The sequence below is a fragment of the Myotis myotis genome, unplaced genomic scaffold (genome assembly GCF_014108235.1).
Source record: "Myotis myotis isolate mMyoMyo1 unplaced genomic scaffold, mMyoMyo1.p scaffold_m19_p_2, whole genome shotgun sequence".
Taxonomy (NCBI): Eukaryota; Metazoa; Chordata; class Mammalia; order Chiroptera; family Vespertilionidae; genus Myotis; species Myotis myotis.
In genome coordinates this window covers 157519476-157536346 of record NW_023416324.1, presented here as the reverse complement: position 1 = coordinate 157536346, position 16871 = coordinate 157519476, and the positions used below count along the sequence as shown (strand labels likewise).

General features: G+C 44.7%; 1 protein-coding gene across 2 annotated transcripts in view; it reads left to right on the top strand.

Moving 5' to 3' along the window:
- Positions 1 to 211: 211 nt before the first annotated feature.
- HGD (homogentisate 1,2-dioxygenase) overlaps positions 212 to 16871 on the top strand; it is a 46590-nt gene continuing 29930 nt past the window's right edge. Inside the window, exons 1-4 of one of the 2 annotated variants that reach the window (XM_036351522.1) lie at positions 212 to 376; positions 5777 to 5848; positions 6657 to 6745; positions 10513 to 10618. In XM_036351522.1, coding sequence (XP_036207415.1) covers positions 362 to 376; positions 5777 to 5848; positions 6657 to 6745; positions 10513 to 10618 — 282 coding nt within the window. In that variant the 5' untranslated portion in view covers positions 212 to 361. The remainder of the gene's footprint in view (positions 377 to 5776; positions 5849 to 6656; positions 6746 to 10512; positions 10619 to 16871) is intronic. The other variant, XM_036351521.1, reaches the window with a different exon arrangement.

Below are 16871 nucleotides of genomic sequence, written 5' to 3'. Positions count from 1 at the left end.
AATTCTCTGCCTTTAGTAATAAGCCTTTTTTTTTTAAATGGAACAAATAATTAGTCAATCTTTACCTCAAGTGAAGAAGAGACAGGCCTCTGAAGACTCTTCCAGAAACAGCCCGGGGTCAGTAAACAAATGCAATTGTGTAAGCAGTTAGTGGAAAATAAGCTTGCTGGACTTTCCTCCTGCTTTACCAGTTAGGCAATTCTGTGGTCAGTCTGAGCGACCTGCTGGCCAGTGAGTACCGCAAAGTGGTGGGAATAAGAACACTCAGCAAGTGGTTTAAAGAAGAAACAGAAGCATTTGGACTTCATACCCTCTCTGGGCTTGGGTTTCTTGAAATCACCAGGCCTGCAGCAGAAGGAAAATGGCTACACTGCAGGTAAGAAACTACCAGATAACTTTGCTGTGGCTCCTTCAGCCAGAACTTATGGACGCTTCAGAGAATTCCATAGTGTCAGAGTTAGAAAAGACTTAGGCCCTGCCCCAAGCTCCCGTCTTCAGAGGTTTCACTGTGGTGTCTGTGGACCTGGCTGGGGCTGGGAGCGATGAGGGGGATGAAGGAGAGATGATTTTTAAAAAGGAGAGTTGACGCTTTCATCGTTCATTTCAAATATTGTATTGGGAATCTGTAGATATCAAAAGGGCTCCCTCCCACCACAGACAGACACATGTCTTACTGTTTTTCCCCAGCTCCCCCACTTTCCAATACCTTCCTGGTGCTGAAGCTTTCTGGATGGCCTCTAGCTGACCAATTACATTTGTTTAATCCAGCGGTTCTCAACCTGTGGGTCGCGACCCTTTGAGGGTCGAACGACCCTTTCACAGTACTCTCCTAAGACCATCGGAAAACACATATATAATTACATATTGTTTTTGTGATTAATCACTATGCTTTAATTATGTTCAATTTGTAACAATGAAATTGGGGGTCACCACAACATGAGGAACTAGGAAGGTTGAGAACCACTGGTTTAATCTATTCAGTCATTTTGAGGCCCACAAACAGCCCTTGGCCAGTAGAAGTTCTTACACTTCCTCTAGGAAATCATTCCTTTTTATCATTTAATGTGCAATTGAATGTGTGGGTTATGTACAAAGGCATAGGACACACAGAGAGCCTGCCTGTTCTGGGGTCCAAGACTGTTTCAGCTAAATTCGAGCTGCTACAGAGACAGTCAAGTTGAGATGCCCCAAGAGGTGGTCGGAGGTATAGATCTGGATCTCAGGGGAGTGGGTAAGGCTAGGAGAATAGATATGGGAAATCATCATATCAAAGGTGTAGTTGAAGTCTTGGAGGAGTGCATAAAAATTGTTTCTTAATGAAAATCCTGGGGGGAGTTCAGCAGGGGTTGGAAATATCCTTACCATTTATAAATAAATTATATTTAAAATCCTCCCCTGCTGAAATTTCTAAGCAATTTATTATGCACAGAGCCAGCAAACCAATGTAAATTGCATGCTGGTCTTTGTTCTTAGTTTCAAAGGCATTCATCCCAGCCTGCTGTCTAAAGGTTAGCTCAAGAGATCAGGAATCCAAACACAGAAAGCCAGATTGCGTCATTCTAATCAATAAGCCTTATATATTAAAAAAAAAAATATTTCTCAGCTTTTATTTCTTCATTTTAATGAATATGTCAACACAAAGCCTCAGATGAAATCACATTTACATAAAAGCAAAACTAGGGGAAGAAAATTCAAAAGATAAAATAAAATTAAATTTAAAATAGACCATACCCTGTGTTCTTAAATTGCTTTGCTTCTATAAGTCTTGATTTCCTCTTTTCTAAAATGAAGAGCTCTTTGCTCTGACCAGTGTCTCAGGGGTTAGAGTGCCGGCCCATGCACTGAAGGGTCACGGGTTCAATTCCCCATCAGGGGCACCTACCTGGGTTGCAGGTTCTATCCCTGGCCCTGGTCAGGGCCCCCGTGGAAGGCAACTGATCAATGTATCTCTCTCACCTCTCTATCTCTATCTCTCTATCTCTATCTCTCTCCTCTTCCCTCCCTACTCTCTCTAAAAATCAATGGGAAAAATGTCCTTGGGTGAAGATTAACAAAATAATAATAAGCTATACATATAAAAGGCTAATATGCAAAGTGTCCTCATGGGAGTTTGACTGGGAAACTGGGAGTTCTATCGCTCGCTATGATGTGCGCTGACCACCAGGGAGTGGCGCAGAATGAAAGAAGGCCCCGGCCAGCAGCCGGAAGGAAGGCCCTAGCTGGTAGCCAGAGGCCCCGATTAGTCCTGATCACCAGCCAGACCTAGGGGCTCTACCCATGCACTAATTTCGTGCACTGGGCCTCTAGTATAATAATAATAACATGAAGTGCTCTTTAACATGTAAACTTTGGGCCCCACCACCAAGTATTTTGATTCACTAGATTGGGATCTGCATTTAACAAACCTCTGGGGTGATTCTAATGATTAGCTAAAGACAGGTCCCACTGGTCTACATAATTATTATTTCTGCTGTAACAAATTACTATAAATGTAGTGGCTTCAAACTGAAAATTTATTCTCTTATAGTTCTCCAGGTCAGAACTCTGAGATCAGTTTCATTGGGCTAATGTCAAGGTGTTGGTAAGCCTGCTTCCTTTTAGAGACTCAAGGGGAGAATCTGTTTCACTGCTTTTCCCAGATTCCCCAGGCTCCCTACGGTCTGTGGCCTCTTACCATCTTCAAAGCACAGCACTCCAGTCTCTGTTTCCATCACACCACCTTTTCATTTTCTGCAGTAAAATCTCCCTCTACCTCCCTCTAGTAAGGACACTTGTGATTACATTTAGGGCACACCCAAAAAATCTAGGCTTATTCAACCATCTTAATCCTTAACTTAATTACAACTGCAGTATAAGATCTGCAAAAATCATATCTCTTCTGCTATTTAAGGTAACATCTACAAGTTCCAGGAATTAAGATATAAATATCTTTGAGGGTCATTTTCAGCCTACCGCAATTATCTGCAGGTTCCCCTAACGACCTATAGTCTAAGTTCCCAACAGGTGAATTAGAAATACTGGACTCCTTAAAGAGTAAAAATGGTAGCTGTAGCTCCATCTCTACCCCGACGTGTGTGTCTCTCTCTCTCTCTGCTTCATGCCCAGTAAAAGGAAGGGAGGTGCACCATCTGCTTGTCCCATCAGGGTGTTACCAGATCAGAGTCAGTAGAAAACAACTCATAAAACCACTCTTGACAAATAAATCATATCCTGGGGACTAGGTGAGAATTAAAAAACTGTATAGTCAGGAGCTGTCAAAGAACTGATGGTACTGAAGTTACATGGAGCTCAGTAATTTGTTCTTTTATTTAGAAGAGATGCATATAATTCTCTTGCAAAGAAATGAAATCATACTTTTATGTTGGATAAAATTATTCAGAAATCTGGACTGAAGAAAACATATAAACACACTTGCTAAATGTTAGACTTTTTTTGTATAAGATATATTTGCACATAGTCACTGAATCAGCTGGAGTTGAAGGCTTGGATTTTCATAGAAAATATAAGCAGAGTTGAGATTTGGTCCTTGATCTCAAAGCCCAGGGAAAGCAGCTGCAGGAAATGGCTTCCTTCATTCGGATACCTTCAGCAGTGAGGGACCTGGAATTTTAAAGCTCTAAAGAACTCACCTGGCACTTTTCTCTCAGAGGAGTAGGAAAACCAACTGATGTGATAGTGACTCAGCGGTTTCCGCCCTCCTCTTCAGTCGGTACACTACAGAAAAGATTGAGAAAGTGATTTAGAACTCACACCTCTCCAAATCACCAGCTAGCTGTGCTTGCTACTTTCTTTTCCATTTTTTTTTTTAAAGCAATAGGAGGCAAATGCTTCAGAACTCCATTTACTAAATCTCTCTTCCCTTGTTCTGAACATACATAACCGTGGATTCTGTTCTGAGGCCAGCAGTTGTGAAGAAGGGAGAAGACCCCGTGCTGGCCAGATAGATGGGCTGCATTCCCCCGCACTCACACCCTCTTGCCTTGCTTGCTGAGAGAAACAATGAGGCAGCTGAACAAAGTAAAGTCACTGTGACCCTCAGTGGCTTCAGGCACAGATTGGTCTAAATTCCATTTCACAGAATTTAGGGTCATTACCATTTCTCAGCAGCTCACATTCCATCCTGTTCATGGTGAGCATGAGGTTCATTTAGAGAGAAGAAAATTGTGCTCAGTGGAGAGTCAGAATGCTGGATGGTCTCTGCTGTTTCCCCAAAGAAATCATTCCAAGCTGCATGCCGCTGCCGTTAACCAATCTGTATATAATAGAACTCAATGTTTTTAGTGCTGATAGATTTTCATATAAAAAAAATTGTGTCTGGAGGCAAAAAGAAGAATTTCACTTCCATTGCTTTCTAGGTCATAACATTTCATATTTGATGTTCCTTTCCAAATATAGACAGCTGCTGGCCTGCTCATCGCTCACACATGCAGGCACGTTGCACCAAGCTCATCCTTCTCCGTGCTGCTGAGCGCTCTAGAGGACTGGCCCTCCACCCACTTACATCCTTCTTATCTTATATCTCTTAAAGGCATGTGCTCAGATGGTGGCATTTCCCTCCCTGAGCAAGGCTGCACTTTCATCCTGGGCTAAAATTAAGTACATTTATTAGGAACAGCTGGGGTGGGGTTGGGGAATGGCCATTTGTTTCGATGTTTAAGTTAGAAAAACAGGGGGTTCTAACCTCACTTTAACAGCATACATATATTCTTAGGATAGGATCTAAGTGACAACTAAATCAAACAATAAGTACCTTCTATAAACCAGGCACAGGGCATATGGAGGTACATAAGAATGTTGTAGTCTCAGATTTCATGGGGCTTATGGACTGACCGAGGAGTCAGACAGCGAAGAAGAACTCATAGCTGTGTTAAGGGTTGTAGCAATGAGCTTCATGGGCTCCACAGGCGTTACTTTGTTGAGAAACCCCCTAACTTTATTTTCTCTGGGTATAAACAAATGACAATCAGAATAGACTCCATTTTGTGATGGCAGACAGATTCTGGTTTTCTACTGAAAACCAGAGGGAGAGGGAGAAAGATAGAAATATCAATAATGAGAGAGAATCATTGATTGGCTGCCTCCTGCATGCTCCTGTGGAATCGAGCCTACAACCACGGTGGAATATGCCCTTGACTAGAATCAAACCTCAGACCCTTCAGTCCACGGGTTAACACTCTATCTACTGAGCCAAACTGGCTAGGGCTTCAAGCTTCATTTTTATAGATGAGTCAGATTATGTCATCTTCTATCTGCAGTAAGGCTAATTTGGAGAGCTTCCTCTCAAGGATATTGCTATCAGAATGGATCCATGCGCCTCTTTACAGTTGCTTGTTTCAGAGTATGAATGGGAAGTGGAACTCCCCAAACCCAAGGAGGTTGCCATCTAGGCCCAGCAATCTTTTATTAATCTGGATGAGGTGATGCATGAGCCTTCTACCCTATTAGGGAACCCTTCATGGAACCAGAATTAAAGAACCTGTCCTTGGAGTAGGATAATTAAGAAAAAGCCCATAAATTTATTAAGTATAGTGAAGGGTGGAGAGTCTATGTCATCCAGCATTCTTCTTCCAACTCATTGGTAGTCTTTAAAATTCACACAGAACCTATTATCTTTCCTAAATGCTTCATATGTCAAGACATAGCAAAGACTTTATGTATGGGAAATCATACACAAACACATGTTCATGTAGAAACTCTTACCTTTGTAGACTGTCAGTGTTGTGAAATGCCCTTTAAATCCCATTAATGGTGGTCTTTGTGCTTTTGTCACATGCAGTACATTTCTGGATTCGGGAACGAATGTGCCTCAGAGGACCCCCGATGCCCTGGTGCCCTGCCAGAAGGACAGGTACGAGTAAATAGAATATTAGATTAGAAAGTTCTGGATTACAGGAATGAATGACCAGCTCTCAGGCCAAGCACCTCTACCCACTGTAGCTCTCATAATTCAGCCTGTGAAGTATCTAGAAGTTTTACAATCTTTCAGACAATTAGAATACAGAACAATGACAACACAAAGATTAAAGTTGGATGATAGTTATTTTATGGCAAAGCACTAAACTCAAAGTAAGAAGACTAACTGTAGGATTTTCAGTAAGATTTCCTAGATCCAAGGGTAAGGGAGCTTTTTTTATAGTTCCCTTGAACAGCATCAGATATAACAATGATGACAAAATAATCAGAATTTTATGCACAAAGATGTTCACACTAGTGTTGGTTACAACAGTAAAAATATGGCAAACCATTTTTCAAAAAAAATTGAAGTATATTTTATGGCATAAGAAAATACTCATCATATAGTGTTTTTTCTTTTTAAAAGTCCCAATTATTACAGAACTATACATATCATAATATCCCCATTTTGAAGGATAAGAATGGAAGGAAATATACCAATCTGACTACACTGGATTATTTCTTGACTGTGACATAATAGGTTATGTTTTATAAATTTTCTACAATAGGCATGCGTTACTTTTCTAATAAAGGGAAAGTCACCTAAAAAATTATTACAAAAAGTATATACGGGTTGGGGATGGTCATATGTAGTGCCCAGTGCATCCCCCATTCAGGATAGAATCCTCTCACAAGTTGCATGGTGGGAAGGTAGGATGCATTTCTGATTGAAGTGATGCTATTTATTGCCTTCTTTGTTTTAGAACAATCCTCAAGTTTGTCCCTACAATCTGTATGCTGAGCAGCTCTCGGGATCAGCTTTTACTTGTCCAAGGAGCACCAATAAGAGAAGGTATGAGGATTAAGTTTATTCTGACCTGCAGACTGTGGGAGCTATAACTGCTACTTAGTGTTGCCTCCTACGCCTGGGCCACAGCCTCATAGGGCTGCCAAGATCCTCCTTCTCACAGACTGTGCTCGGGATCATAGTCCTTGCCTCCAGCTAGAATCAAGTGACCGGTGGATGAAGCTGAGAGAACAGCAGCACGGAGCCCGGAAACACACGTCCACTTCCATTTACAAATTCTCACTTTTACTCAGAAGAAAGTGTTCCCAATAGTCTGGCCTTCCCTAAGGATTGTCCAATTGAGTTTTGGATTTCGGTTTACTTGTTTGTTTTGTTTTTTATAATGATTACCTCAAAATTATAGAAGACTCAGCACAATATCTTCCTCGGCTGACTGTTCTTTGCATGAAAAGGTTGGATAATCCAAGCTCGAGTATTTGAAAGGTCATGTATTACAGCCCCTTGTGGTTTGAATTAATAAGGTTTCTACTCTTTGGAATTTGCCTTTGCTGGAAACCAACACATTCATTGGCATAAGGTGTCATATTCCATGTTTGCTCTAATCCTGTAAACCAGGCCAATGAACTCACTCCCTTAACTCCTAAGGGACAGGTTAGATGCAGTAGTTGTGGTTTGGGGAGGCAGTAAGTATTTTGATTTAAACATGTAGTGTCTAAATGTAGGCATTTCAGGCTAGGGCGCCTGTGAGGAGGTCTGCCACTGGTATTGGAGATTTAGAGAAGCAGCAGGAGGTCTCGTATTGCTTAGTGGAAGGGACTGAGTGTATCTCCACGAAGTTCTCCTGAGAAGCAAATAAGACAGTGAGTACAGAAGCAGGATGGACCACACAAAAGATAGATGGTTCCCCTTAGTGGTTAATCATGCCCACTCTGGGGTCAGGCACCCTGGGTTTCAATCCTCGCTTCTTCTCTTTGCAGCTATGTGAACTTGGGCAAGTCATCTACTCTCTTAGAGCCTCAGGTTCCTCACTTGTCAAAAAGATAATAATAGTACCTATTTCATAGTTGTCATGAAGATTAAGGAAAGAAGGTATGTAAAGTGCTTAGCACATTGCCTGGCACATGATTGGTGCTCAATTAAACATTAATTATGATAATCATCATTATTGCCACCATGGCAGAGTTTCTTCCTCCAATACAGGGTATCTATCCCTAAAAGGCTATCAGAGAACTGAGTGTGAGATATGGCAGGTACTAGGCTACTATGTCAATATCAAATGGCTTCTCTCTCAATAGATATGTACCCGGGGGGAGGAAGAAATAGTTTCCCATACTTGTGAAAAATCAGGGGTTAATTCTATTGTGATTTAATCATCTCTCTCTGTGCAAACCCAATAATCAAGGTAAGGTAAACATAGATAATTCCTGTCCAATCCAATGTATAACAACTTGACCCCCATGACTATGTTCTTGACTTTATGTCCCATTCAATAATGGGACACCTGGATTCTGGATTCTGCTGCCTGCCCCCATTATTCAGCAATATCTTCAGCCAGCAGGAGCTAAGCTCTGATCCAGGAGGCTGAAAATGAGCGGTTGGCATTTCATTAAGAAGCTGGCACCATTCCCTGAATCAGAATTAAATCTCTGTCCTGGGCAATGTATTGCTGCTTGGGGATTTTTATAAACTCAGCTAAAAAACAAGGGATCCTAGGCATGGCTCACCCATCTGTTTAGAAGTCTTTAAAGATAGCCACACGAATTTTGTGAAAATGATCAAAATCCCCAATGGAAAGATGGAACCAATCCCATCCATAGGTGAGTAAGCCTAGCATTCTTATAGTCACCACGTGTTTAAGTCACAGAGTGCAGTGCAGAGCCCCTACAAAACTTATCGACCAAGGATTAATTTTTATAATATTAATTAACTGACTCCTTAAGTCATGAGAAAGTAAGAGTCAGGACAGGGAATGTGGAAAATTTGGACCATTATAAAAATCCAGCTGATTAGGAGTTGACATACAATTCAACATGAATCTAATAATTGAGCACCTACTCTGCACTAGGCACTCTAGGTACATAACCTGAATCCTCACAACAATCCTAGGAGATAAGAATGAGAAACACAAGGTCGAGAAAATGTTTTAACTTGCCCATGATTACACAGTTGGTTCTAGATACACTCACACTCTCAACTCCATAGACTACTAGAAGCTGGAGAAGCTTCGTTTTTTCATGCCCTAAAAGTCTAAGGTCTGGGGGTCACATCATCTAGAGCTGGAGAAATCAAATGGAAACTGAATAAATCTAGCCTTTTAATCCAATGGTTCAGTGTGCCGTCAAGCCAACTCCACCCCCACTCCCCACCCCCACCTCAACCCCCGCTCTGAAATAGACTGTCCTAGGGCGTGAAGGACCAGAGCCTGTTCAGGCTCCTCTGGTCTCCCATTGTCAGAAGTAGTATTCTTCTTCCTTTTGTACTCTGTCAGGGTAATGGCCTCTGAAAGGACTTTGTTCCATTTTAGTGAGTTTCAGTGTCCTTCTCCACTTCTGGAGGGTTGTCCTCTAGGTGTCCTTCCAAGTTTCTTCATCAGAGTCTTCTTTTCCTCCTCAAGCCTGAGATCTGGGTCCTGACAGGAAGATCTTTGGCTCAGGCCTTGACATATACAGATAGTAAAACTGGAAGGAAGGAAGGAAGGAAGGAAGGAAGGAAGGAAGGAAGGAAGGGAGGAGGGAGGAGGGAGGGAGGGAGGGAGGGAGGAAGGAAGGAAGGAAGGAAGGAAGGAAGGAAGGAAGGAAAGAAGGAAGGAAGGAAGGAAGAAAAGAAAGGGAGGGAGGGAAGAAAGTACCATAGGTGTACTATAAGAAAATAAGAACAGATAGTCTTACAATTTTGGAATACAGAAGTGTTAATTTCCTAAACTTCTTATAAATTAATATTAAAAAGACAAATAACCCAATAGAAAAATTATAAAGGACTTTTATAAGAAATTCATAGAAAAATTACAAAGATTCAATAAACATACAGATTTTCAATCTTACTCATAATAAAAGAAATACAAAATGAAAATGAAATTTTTTAACCTGAAAGGGCAAAATTATTCATAATAACCTATATTTGTGAAGATGTGGGTGATTAGACACTTTCACATATTTTTGTTGTGAGAATAGAGTGTTACAATGACTTGGCAATTTTGTTCATATATGCATTGGACATATCCGAGAGAATATACAAGAAAATTGTGGAGCTCTGATGCCTCTGAGGATTGGCTCTGAAGGAGAAAGCCATTTACCTTTCAGGACTTTTTAAATTATTTGAATTATTTTTTCCACTGACATGTATTACTCTTTATAATTTTAAAGAATACAATTTATTTACATATCAAAAATAAAGAAACCACCCATATCTTCCAATCTACAAAGGATTCATTATCCTCACCTTCCAGAGCAAGGACTGGTATTTAATGACATATATAAACTAATGTTTTTCTATGGATTTTCCTGCACAGATGTCCTTCAAGGTATTTCCTTTTCCTTTATAGTTGTCATTGGGAAAGACAATTCTTCATTTTTGGTCAGTATGGGAATAACTGAGGGCCAGAGCTTTAATGTGAAGAGTACGGGTAGAGTAGAAAGGTGAGAAGAGGCCAGGGTAATGGGCAGCAGTGGCTATTAAGGAGTGATGCTGTGTCATTGTTTTCACATTAAAGTGCATACATCATTGTTCACCTACGCATCTTCCTGAGAGTACTTCCTGAGCCAGCCTGTATATCATAACATCTCCCTAAGACATGTGTCCTTGTTTCCTCCCAGTTGGCTGTATAGGATTCTACCTTCAGTTTCTCACAAGCCCTTTGAATCCACTGACCAAGGCCATGTCACTAACAACTGGGATGAAGTTGATCCTGATCCTAACCAGGTAACCAGGTTCTGTGAATTGGAAATTGCCATGTATCCAAAGCCTTGAATATAAATATTTAAGTCACTCCTGGGTCTTTGAGAAATTAGACAGTGTTTTTTAAAATAAATATTAAGCTGTATCTTTTGTTTTACTCAAACTTGGGTAGGAATTTTGGTTTTGATTGTGTGTGTGTGTGTGTGTGTGTGTGTGTGTGTGTGTGTGTAAGCTTGTGTTTTTCTAGCCTAATGGTGACTAGGTAGGCACAGAAGTGGTTCAAACTCAGCAGGAGTACCAAGGTGGGTTGGTTGAACGGAAATTATACAGGCTAGTGAAAATATCTTCATGTCCATAGATTACTTGTTGGTTTGTTTTACTATAAACTTACCACAGAATACAAAAAACACATTCAACACTCACATAGCTGAAAGAAAGGCCTCTGGCGTAGGGATGAGAGACTTGTCTGAGCTGGAGTCTGTAAGTTTATTGTGGTGACAGGTTGCTGCCACATTCTCTGCAGACCTAGGGGATTCCATTTCTTGCTAAGCTTCCTTCTTTTGTTTGAGTGACCAGAGGGCTTTTCTTCTGGGCATCAGTATTTACTCTGCTTTCAGTAATGAGACAGACCCAATGCTACAATGGACTGAGCTCTATTTTTTTTTTTTTACCTTCTGAGACCCCCAGTGTATCCCCTTTGTCCCTGAGCTTAGGTACATGTCACTGATAACAGCTATATAGTGCAGGAAGAAAAACAGGCCTGAGTTTGCATCCCTGTTGCTCTACTACCTGCTGTGTCTTTGAGCCGTGGCATTTTACCCGTAAATTGGCACGATAAGCTGCTGTGCGGTGCTCTTGTGAAGATTATGTAAGAGAACAGGTGTGAACGGGCTGCAGACAGTGCCTGGCACACAGGAAGGAGGTGAGAACCTTGATTCCGATACAGCCATCCGACATATTCACTTAAAGGCAGCGGTAGTGCATATAATTGCAGAAATTGTATTCAGGTAAGTTTGTTTTTTCGTTTCCTATTATTTTTTATTCTGAGGTCCTGTCTGCCAAACTGGCAAAAAACAATTTCGTCTCTGTCTTGGCTGGGAATTGCGCTCTTAAAAGATGCCAAAGTAGGAGTGGGGGTTGGGCCTTGCTGGTTGGTCCTTCTCACTGGGTAGTGTTGAGACACCCACTGTTCTGCTGCTATCTTGCCAGGTGTAGGCATGGAATCATCTGCAAGGCCACTCTGGTCCTGTTGTACTGGATATGCCTCATAGCCATTCCCTCCTTCTGGGAGTTCCCAGGTCACAGATTCAAGAACCCCCCTCCCACCAGTCGGTATCCAAAGTCCACACAGAACAAGAAGCCTCTTTCTCTCCTTTCCCATCTCCCACCCCTTTCCAAAGCCCAAGAAAAATCTGCTGCCTCCCCTTGATTTACCAAAACATTCTGTCTATACCTACAAATCCCTCCCCCCAAAATGCTTAGATTTTTTTTATAGATTCAGAATAATTCATAGTCACTTTTGGTTTCCTGCTCTGCTCCACCTCTTCTCTAGTTATGGAAATCTCAGAGAATTAAGTACTGAATGATACTCCCCTCCAGCAAGGGCAGAAAACGGATTCAGAGTAGGGGGAAATATGAGTTAACAACTTCAAATATTATCCACCTCACAACCATCCCGAAACCAGGATATTTTGTCTAAACTTCCACTTATGTGGAATGTAATGCATGAAGCAGACATCCTTCTCAGTTGACCACTGGCCTGTATATTGCGTATTGGCCTTTGAGCATATTGGAACAAGTCAGGCCCTGCTCCAACCTCTAACCCCACAGACACGGTCCCCTGCCAAGACAGAAGATTGGGCTTTCAGCTCCTGCCCCTTCCCCTTCTGCTGGTCAGGGCCCTTGTGTGGGGGACAATTTGTACAACCTACCTGGGGACTCTGTCTTCACTTCATCCTTGAGCCTCACCTGGGTTCCTAATCCAATAGTATCTTACCACCTTCTCTCCCACACTCTGGGGTAAGAAATGCATCTGGCATACCATCCTCACTTACTAGAGGCCCGGTGCACAAAAATTTGTGCACTCGGGGGGGGAGGGGGGGTCCCTCAGCCCGGCCTGCGCCCTCTCGCAGTCTGGGACCCCTTGGGAGATAACGACCTGCTGGCAGAGGGCAGGACCAATCCCTAGGTGCAGCCCCTGGTTGGGCTCAGAGCAGGGCCAATTGGGGAGTTGGGGCACCGCCCCCTGTCATGCACAGAGCAGGGCGGACCGGGAGGTTGCAATGCCACCCTCAGTCACGCTCAGGGTAGGGCCAATTGGGGGGTTGGGGCACCGCCCCCTGTCACACTCAAGGCAGGGTTGATGGAGAGGTTGCCGCGCCACTCCCTGTCACACACAGAGCAGGGCCAATCAGGGGGTTGGGGCACCACCCTCTATCACCCACAGAGCAGGGCCGATCAAGGGGTTGGGGCGCCACCACTGTCACACACAGAGCAGGGCCCATGGGGAGGTGGTGCTGCACCCTATCACAGAGAGCTGCAGGGCGATCAGGGGGTTGGGGACCTCCCCCCTATCAGGCACAGAGCAGGGCTAATCAGGGGGTTGGGGCGCCTTCCCCTGTAATGAACAGAGCAGGGCGGATAGGGAGGATGTGGCCCCGCACCCTGTCACACACAGAGCCGCAGGGTGATCAGGGGGTTTGGGCGCTGCCCCCTGTCACACTGATCCCGGTGCCGGGAGGCCTCTCGGCTCCACTGATCCCGGTGCTGGGAGTCATATTACCTTTTTACTATATAGGATAGAGGCCTGGTGCATGGGTGGGGGCCGGCTGGTTTGCCCTGAAGGGTGTCCTGGATCAGGGTGGGGGTCCCCACTGGGGTGCCTGTCCAGCCTGGGTGAGGGGATGATGGCTGTTTGCAGCTGGTCACACACCCTTCAGGGTGGGGGTCCCCACTGGAGTGCCTGGCCAGTCTGGGTGAGGGGCTGAGGGCTGTCTTCAGGCTGGCGGGTGACTGAAGCTCCCAACTGCTCCTTTTTTTCTTTTTTTAATTCTGGGACAGCTTTAGCTCTGGCTCCAGCTCTTAGGCCTCTGCTGCTGAAAGCAGGTATCTGGTTTGTTTGGGTTCTATAGTCGAAACACTATATCAACTCCAGCTCTGAGATCCCGGCGGGCTGAAAGCAGGTTTCTGGGGTTTTGTTTAACTTCTATATTTGTAACTATGTTTCAAACTGCAGGCTCAGAGGCCGGCAAGGCAGGCAGGGAACGTTGGTTTCCTCCGTCACTGAAGCAAGCAAGCCTCATGTTAGCTTCAAGCTGCCGGGCTGCCTGCCGCCATCTTGGCTGGCAGTTAATTTGCATATCTTGCTGATTAGCCAATGGGAAGGGTAGCGGACGTACGCTAATTACCATGTTTCTCTTTTATTAGATAGGATATATACCTAATATGCTAAGTGTCTGACCATTCGACTGTTCACCAGTCACTATGATATGCACTGACCACCAGGGGGCAGTCGCTCCAACTGGAAAGTTAGCTTGCTGCTGGGGTCCAGCAGATTGGGACTGGGCAAGACAGGCTGGACATGCCCTGGAGCCAACCTCCTTCAGTCCCTCCCCGGCCTCTAAAATATTTCTTCTAATTAATTTCCTTTCAATGTGCATGGATTCATGCACTGGGCCTCTAGTTTACCATATTCATTTAACCATTTACTTCTTCCCTCATCTCATGAACCACTCTAGACAAAGTTGCTGTTCATTCTCTGAGAATTAGCCTGACTCCTCAATGGGTTGCATCTCCAATTCTCTATTAGAGTTACAATGGCCACATTTGTTTGCTTTCACTTAATAAATAAACCCAACTGCTTAATAAAGTGGCAAATAGAAAATAGAAAGAATGGATAAATGTACTTTGGTAGAATTCCTGGTTGGGTAAAATAAATTAAGCATTTATTATATACTAGCTTTGGAAGGTTGAGAGGGTATTTGGACCACACTACAGTTTTTTTCTTCCTTCAGGCAGCATAGAGAATCCCCAATTAGGTTTCTGATAGTTCCCTCAAGTAGAGGCAAATCGCATGTTCTACAAAGGAACAGGGTGGTTGTAAAATGAGCAAGTAAGACAAAAATTAAGTATAAACAAAATTATCACTGATAAAAAGCCCTTAACTCATCCATAAAGTATAGGATACATGGTTTCGTGTGTTCCACCCTGTCTTGCCCAGTCCCAATCTGCTGGACCCCAGCAGCAAGCTAACCTACCAGTTGGAGCGTCTGCCCCCTGGTGGTCAGTGCATATCATAGTGACTGGTGAACAGTCAAATGGTTAGACACTTAGCATATTATATGTATACTAGAGGCCCGGTGCACGAAATTTGTGCACTGGGGGGTGGGGTTCCCTCAGCCTAGCCTGCCCCTCTCACAGTCCGGGAGCCCTCAGTGGATGTCCTACTGATGGCCACAGTCTGGCAGCAGAGGCTTGGAGCAGGCATCCCATATGTGTGTGTGTGTGTGTGTGTGTGTGTGTGTGTGTGTGTGTGTCCCCACTGGGGGTCTTCCCCCAGCCACATTGGAGACTCAGAGCAGGCACTGTGTGTGTGTGTGTGTGTGTGTGTCTGGTGGGGGCCTGCCCCCAGCCACACCATGGAGGCTTGGAGCAGGACCTGTCTGTGTTGATCTCTCAGGCTCCTGGCTTCCACTGCATGTTGTACTCTCCCTTGAGCTATGGCCAGAATGGGGGTGCTGCTTGCAAGCCGGGCTTTCCCGCTCCCAGGTCTCCATGGCAACCAGGGAGCAGGCCCAGCTTGGAGCTGCCTGTAGGCCAGGCTTGCTCTCCTGCTCCCGGATCACCCATGGCGACCAGGGAGCAGGCCCAGCTGGGGGCTGCCCTCAGGCCGGGCTTTCCTGCTCCCGTTTCAGGGCCAGCTTGGGGCTGCCCACAGGCCAGGCTTGCTTTCCTGCTCCCGGATCCTCATGGTGACCGGGGAGAAGGTGCAGCTGGGAGCTGCCCGCAGGCCAGGCTTGCTTTCCTGCTCCCGGATCAGGCCCAGCTGGGGGGTGCCTACAGGCTGCACTTTTCTACTTACCGATGGACGGATCACCACAGCGACCCAGGGCCCAGTGGCACTTTCCTGCTCTCCAATAGTCATAGGGTTCCAGCTGGGGGCGGGCCTTAGCAGTGCGGGGATTAGGCGGCATGGGGGTCCCGGCTGGGGGCTCAGGTGGTACACAGGGGTCCTGGCTGGGGGGGGGGGGCTTATGCCCCACTGCCCAGGGCTGCACATGGGGCCAGGATGGCAGCTTGCTCTGTCCTGCCCTGCCTGTAGTATAGGATAGAGGCCTGGTGCACAGGTTGGGGCCAGCTGGTTTGTTCTGAAGGGTGTCCCAGATCAGGGTGGAGGTCCCGCTTGGGTGCCTGGCCAGCCTGGATGACGGGCTGATGGCTGTTTGCAGCTGGTCACACCCCCCTCAGGGTGGGGGTCCCCACTGGGGTGCCTGGCCAGTCTGGGTGAGGGCCTGAGAGCCGTTTTCAGGCTGGAGGGCAAATTAAGCTCCCAGCCTCTCCTTTTTTTCTTTTTTTTTTATTCTAGGATTTATTTACCTTCTATAGCTGTCACTGGAGCTGAGAACCGGCTCCAGCTCTGAGGGCTGAAAGCAGGTTCTGGGTCTGTTTGGCTTCTATAATTGAAACTCTGTTGCCATCACAGCAGCTCTAAGCTCTGAGGCCAAAGCTGGCTGAAAGCAGGTCTCTGGAGCTTGTTTGGCTTCTATAATTGCAACATGGTTTCTTAGAGTGCAGCTCAGAGGCTGGCAGTGGCGGGCTGGGAACATTGGCTTCCTCTGTCATTGGAGCAAGCAAGCCTCCTGTTCACTTCAGCTGCGTGGCTGCTGGCTGCCATCTTGGTTGGCAGTTAATTTGCATACCCTGCTGATTAGCCAATGGGAAGGGTGTTGGGGTTATGGTCAATTTGTATGTTTCTCTTGTATTAGATAGGAGATATATATACACACACACACACACACACACACACATATATACACATATACATATTAAATGAGGATGGTATGCCAGATGCATTTCTTACCCCAGAGTGTGGGAGAGAAGGTGGTAAGATACTATTGGATTAGGAACCCAGGTGAGACTCAAGGATGAAGTGAAGACAGAGTCCCCAGGTTGGTTGTACAAATTGTGGTAATTCTTCTGTGCACTAAATCTGAGAACCATTGAGCTAGATTAAAGGAAGGATTACAGGAAAAGTCCATAAGATGTTTGGGTATTCAAA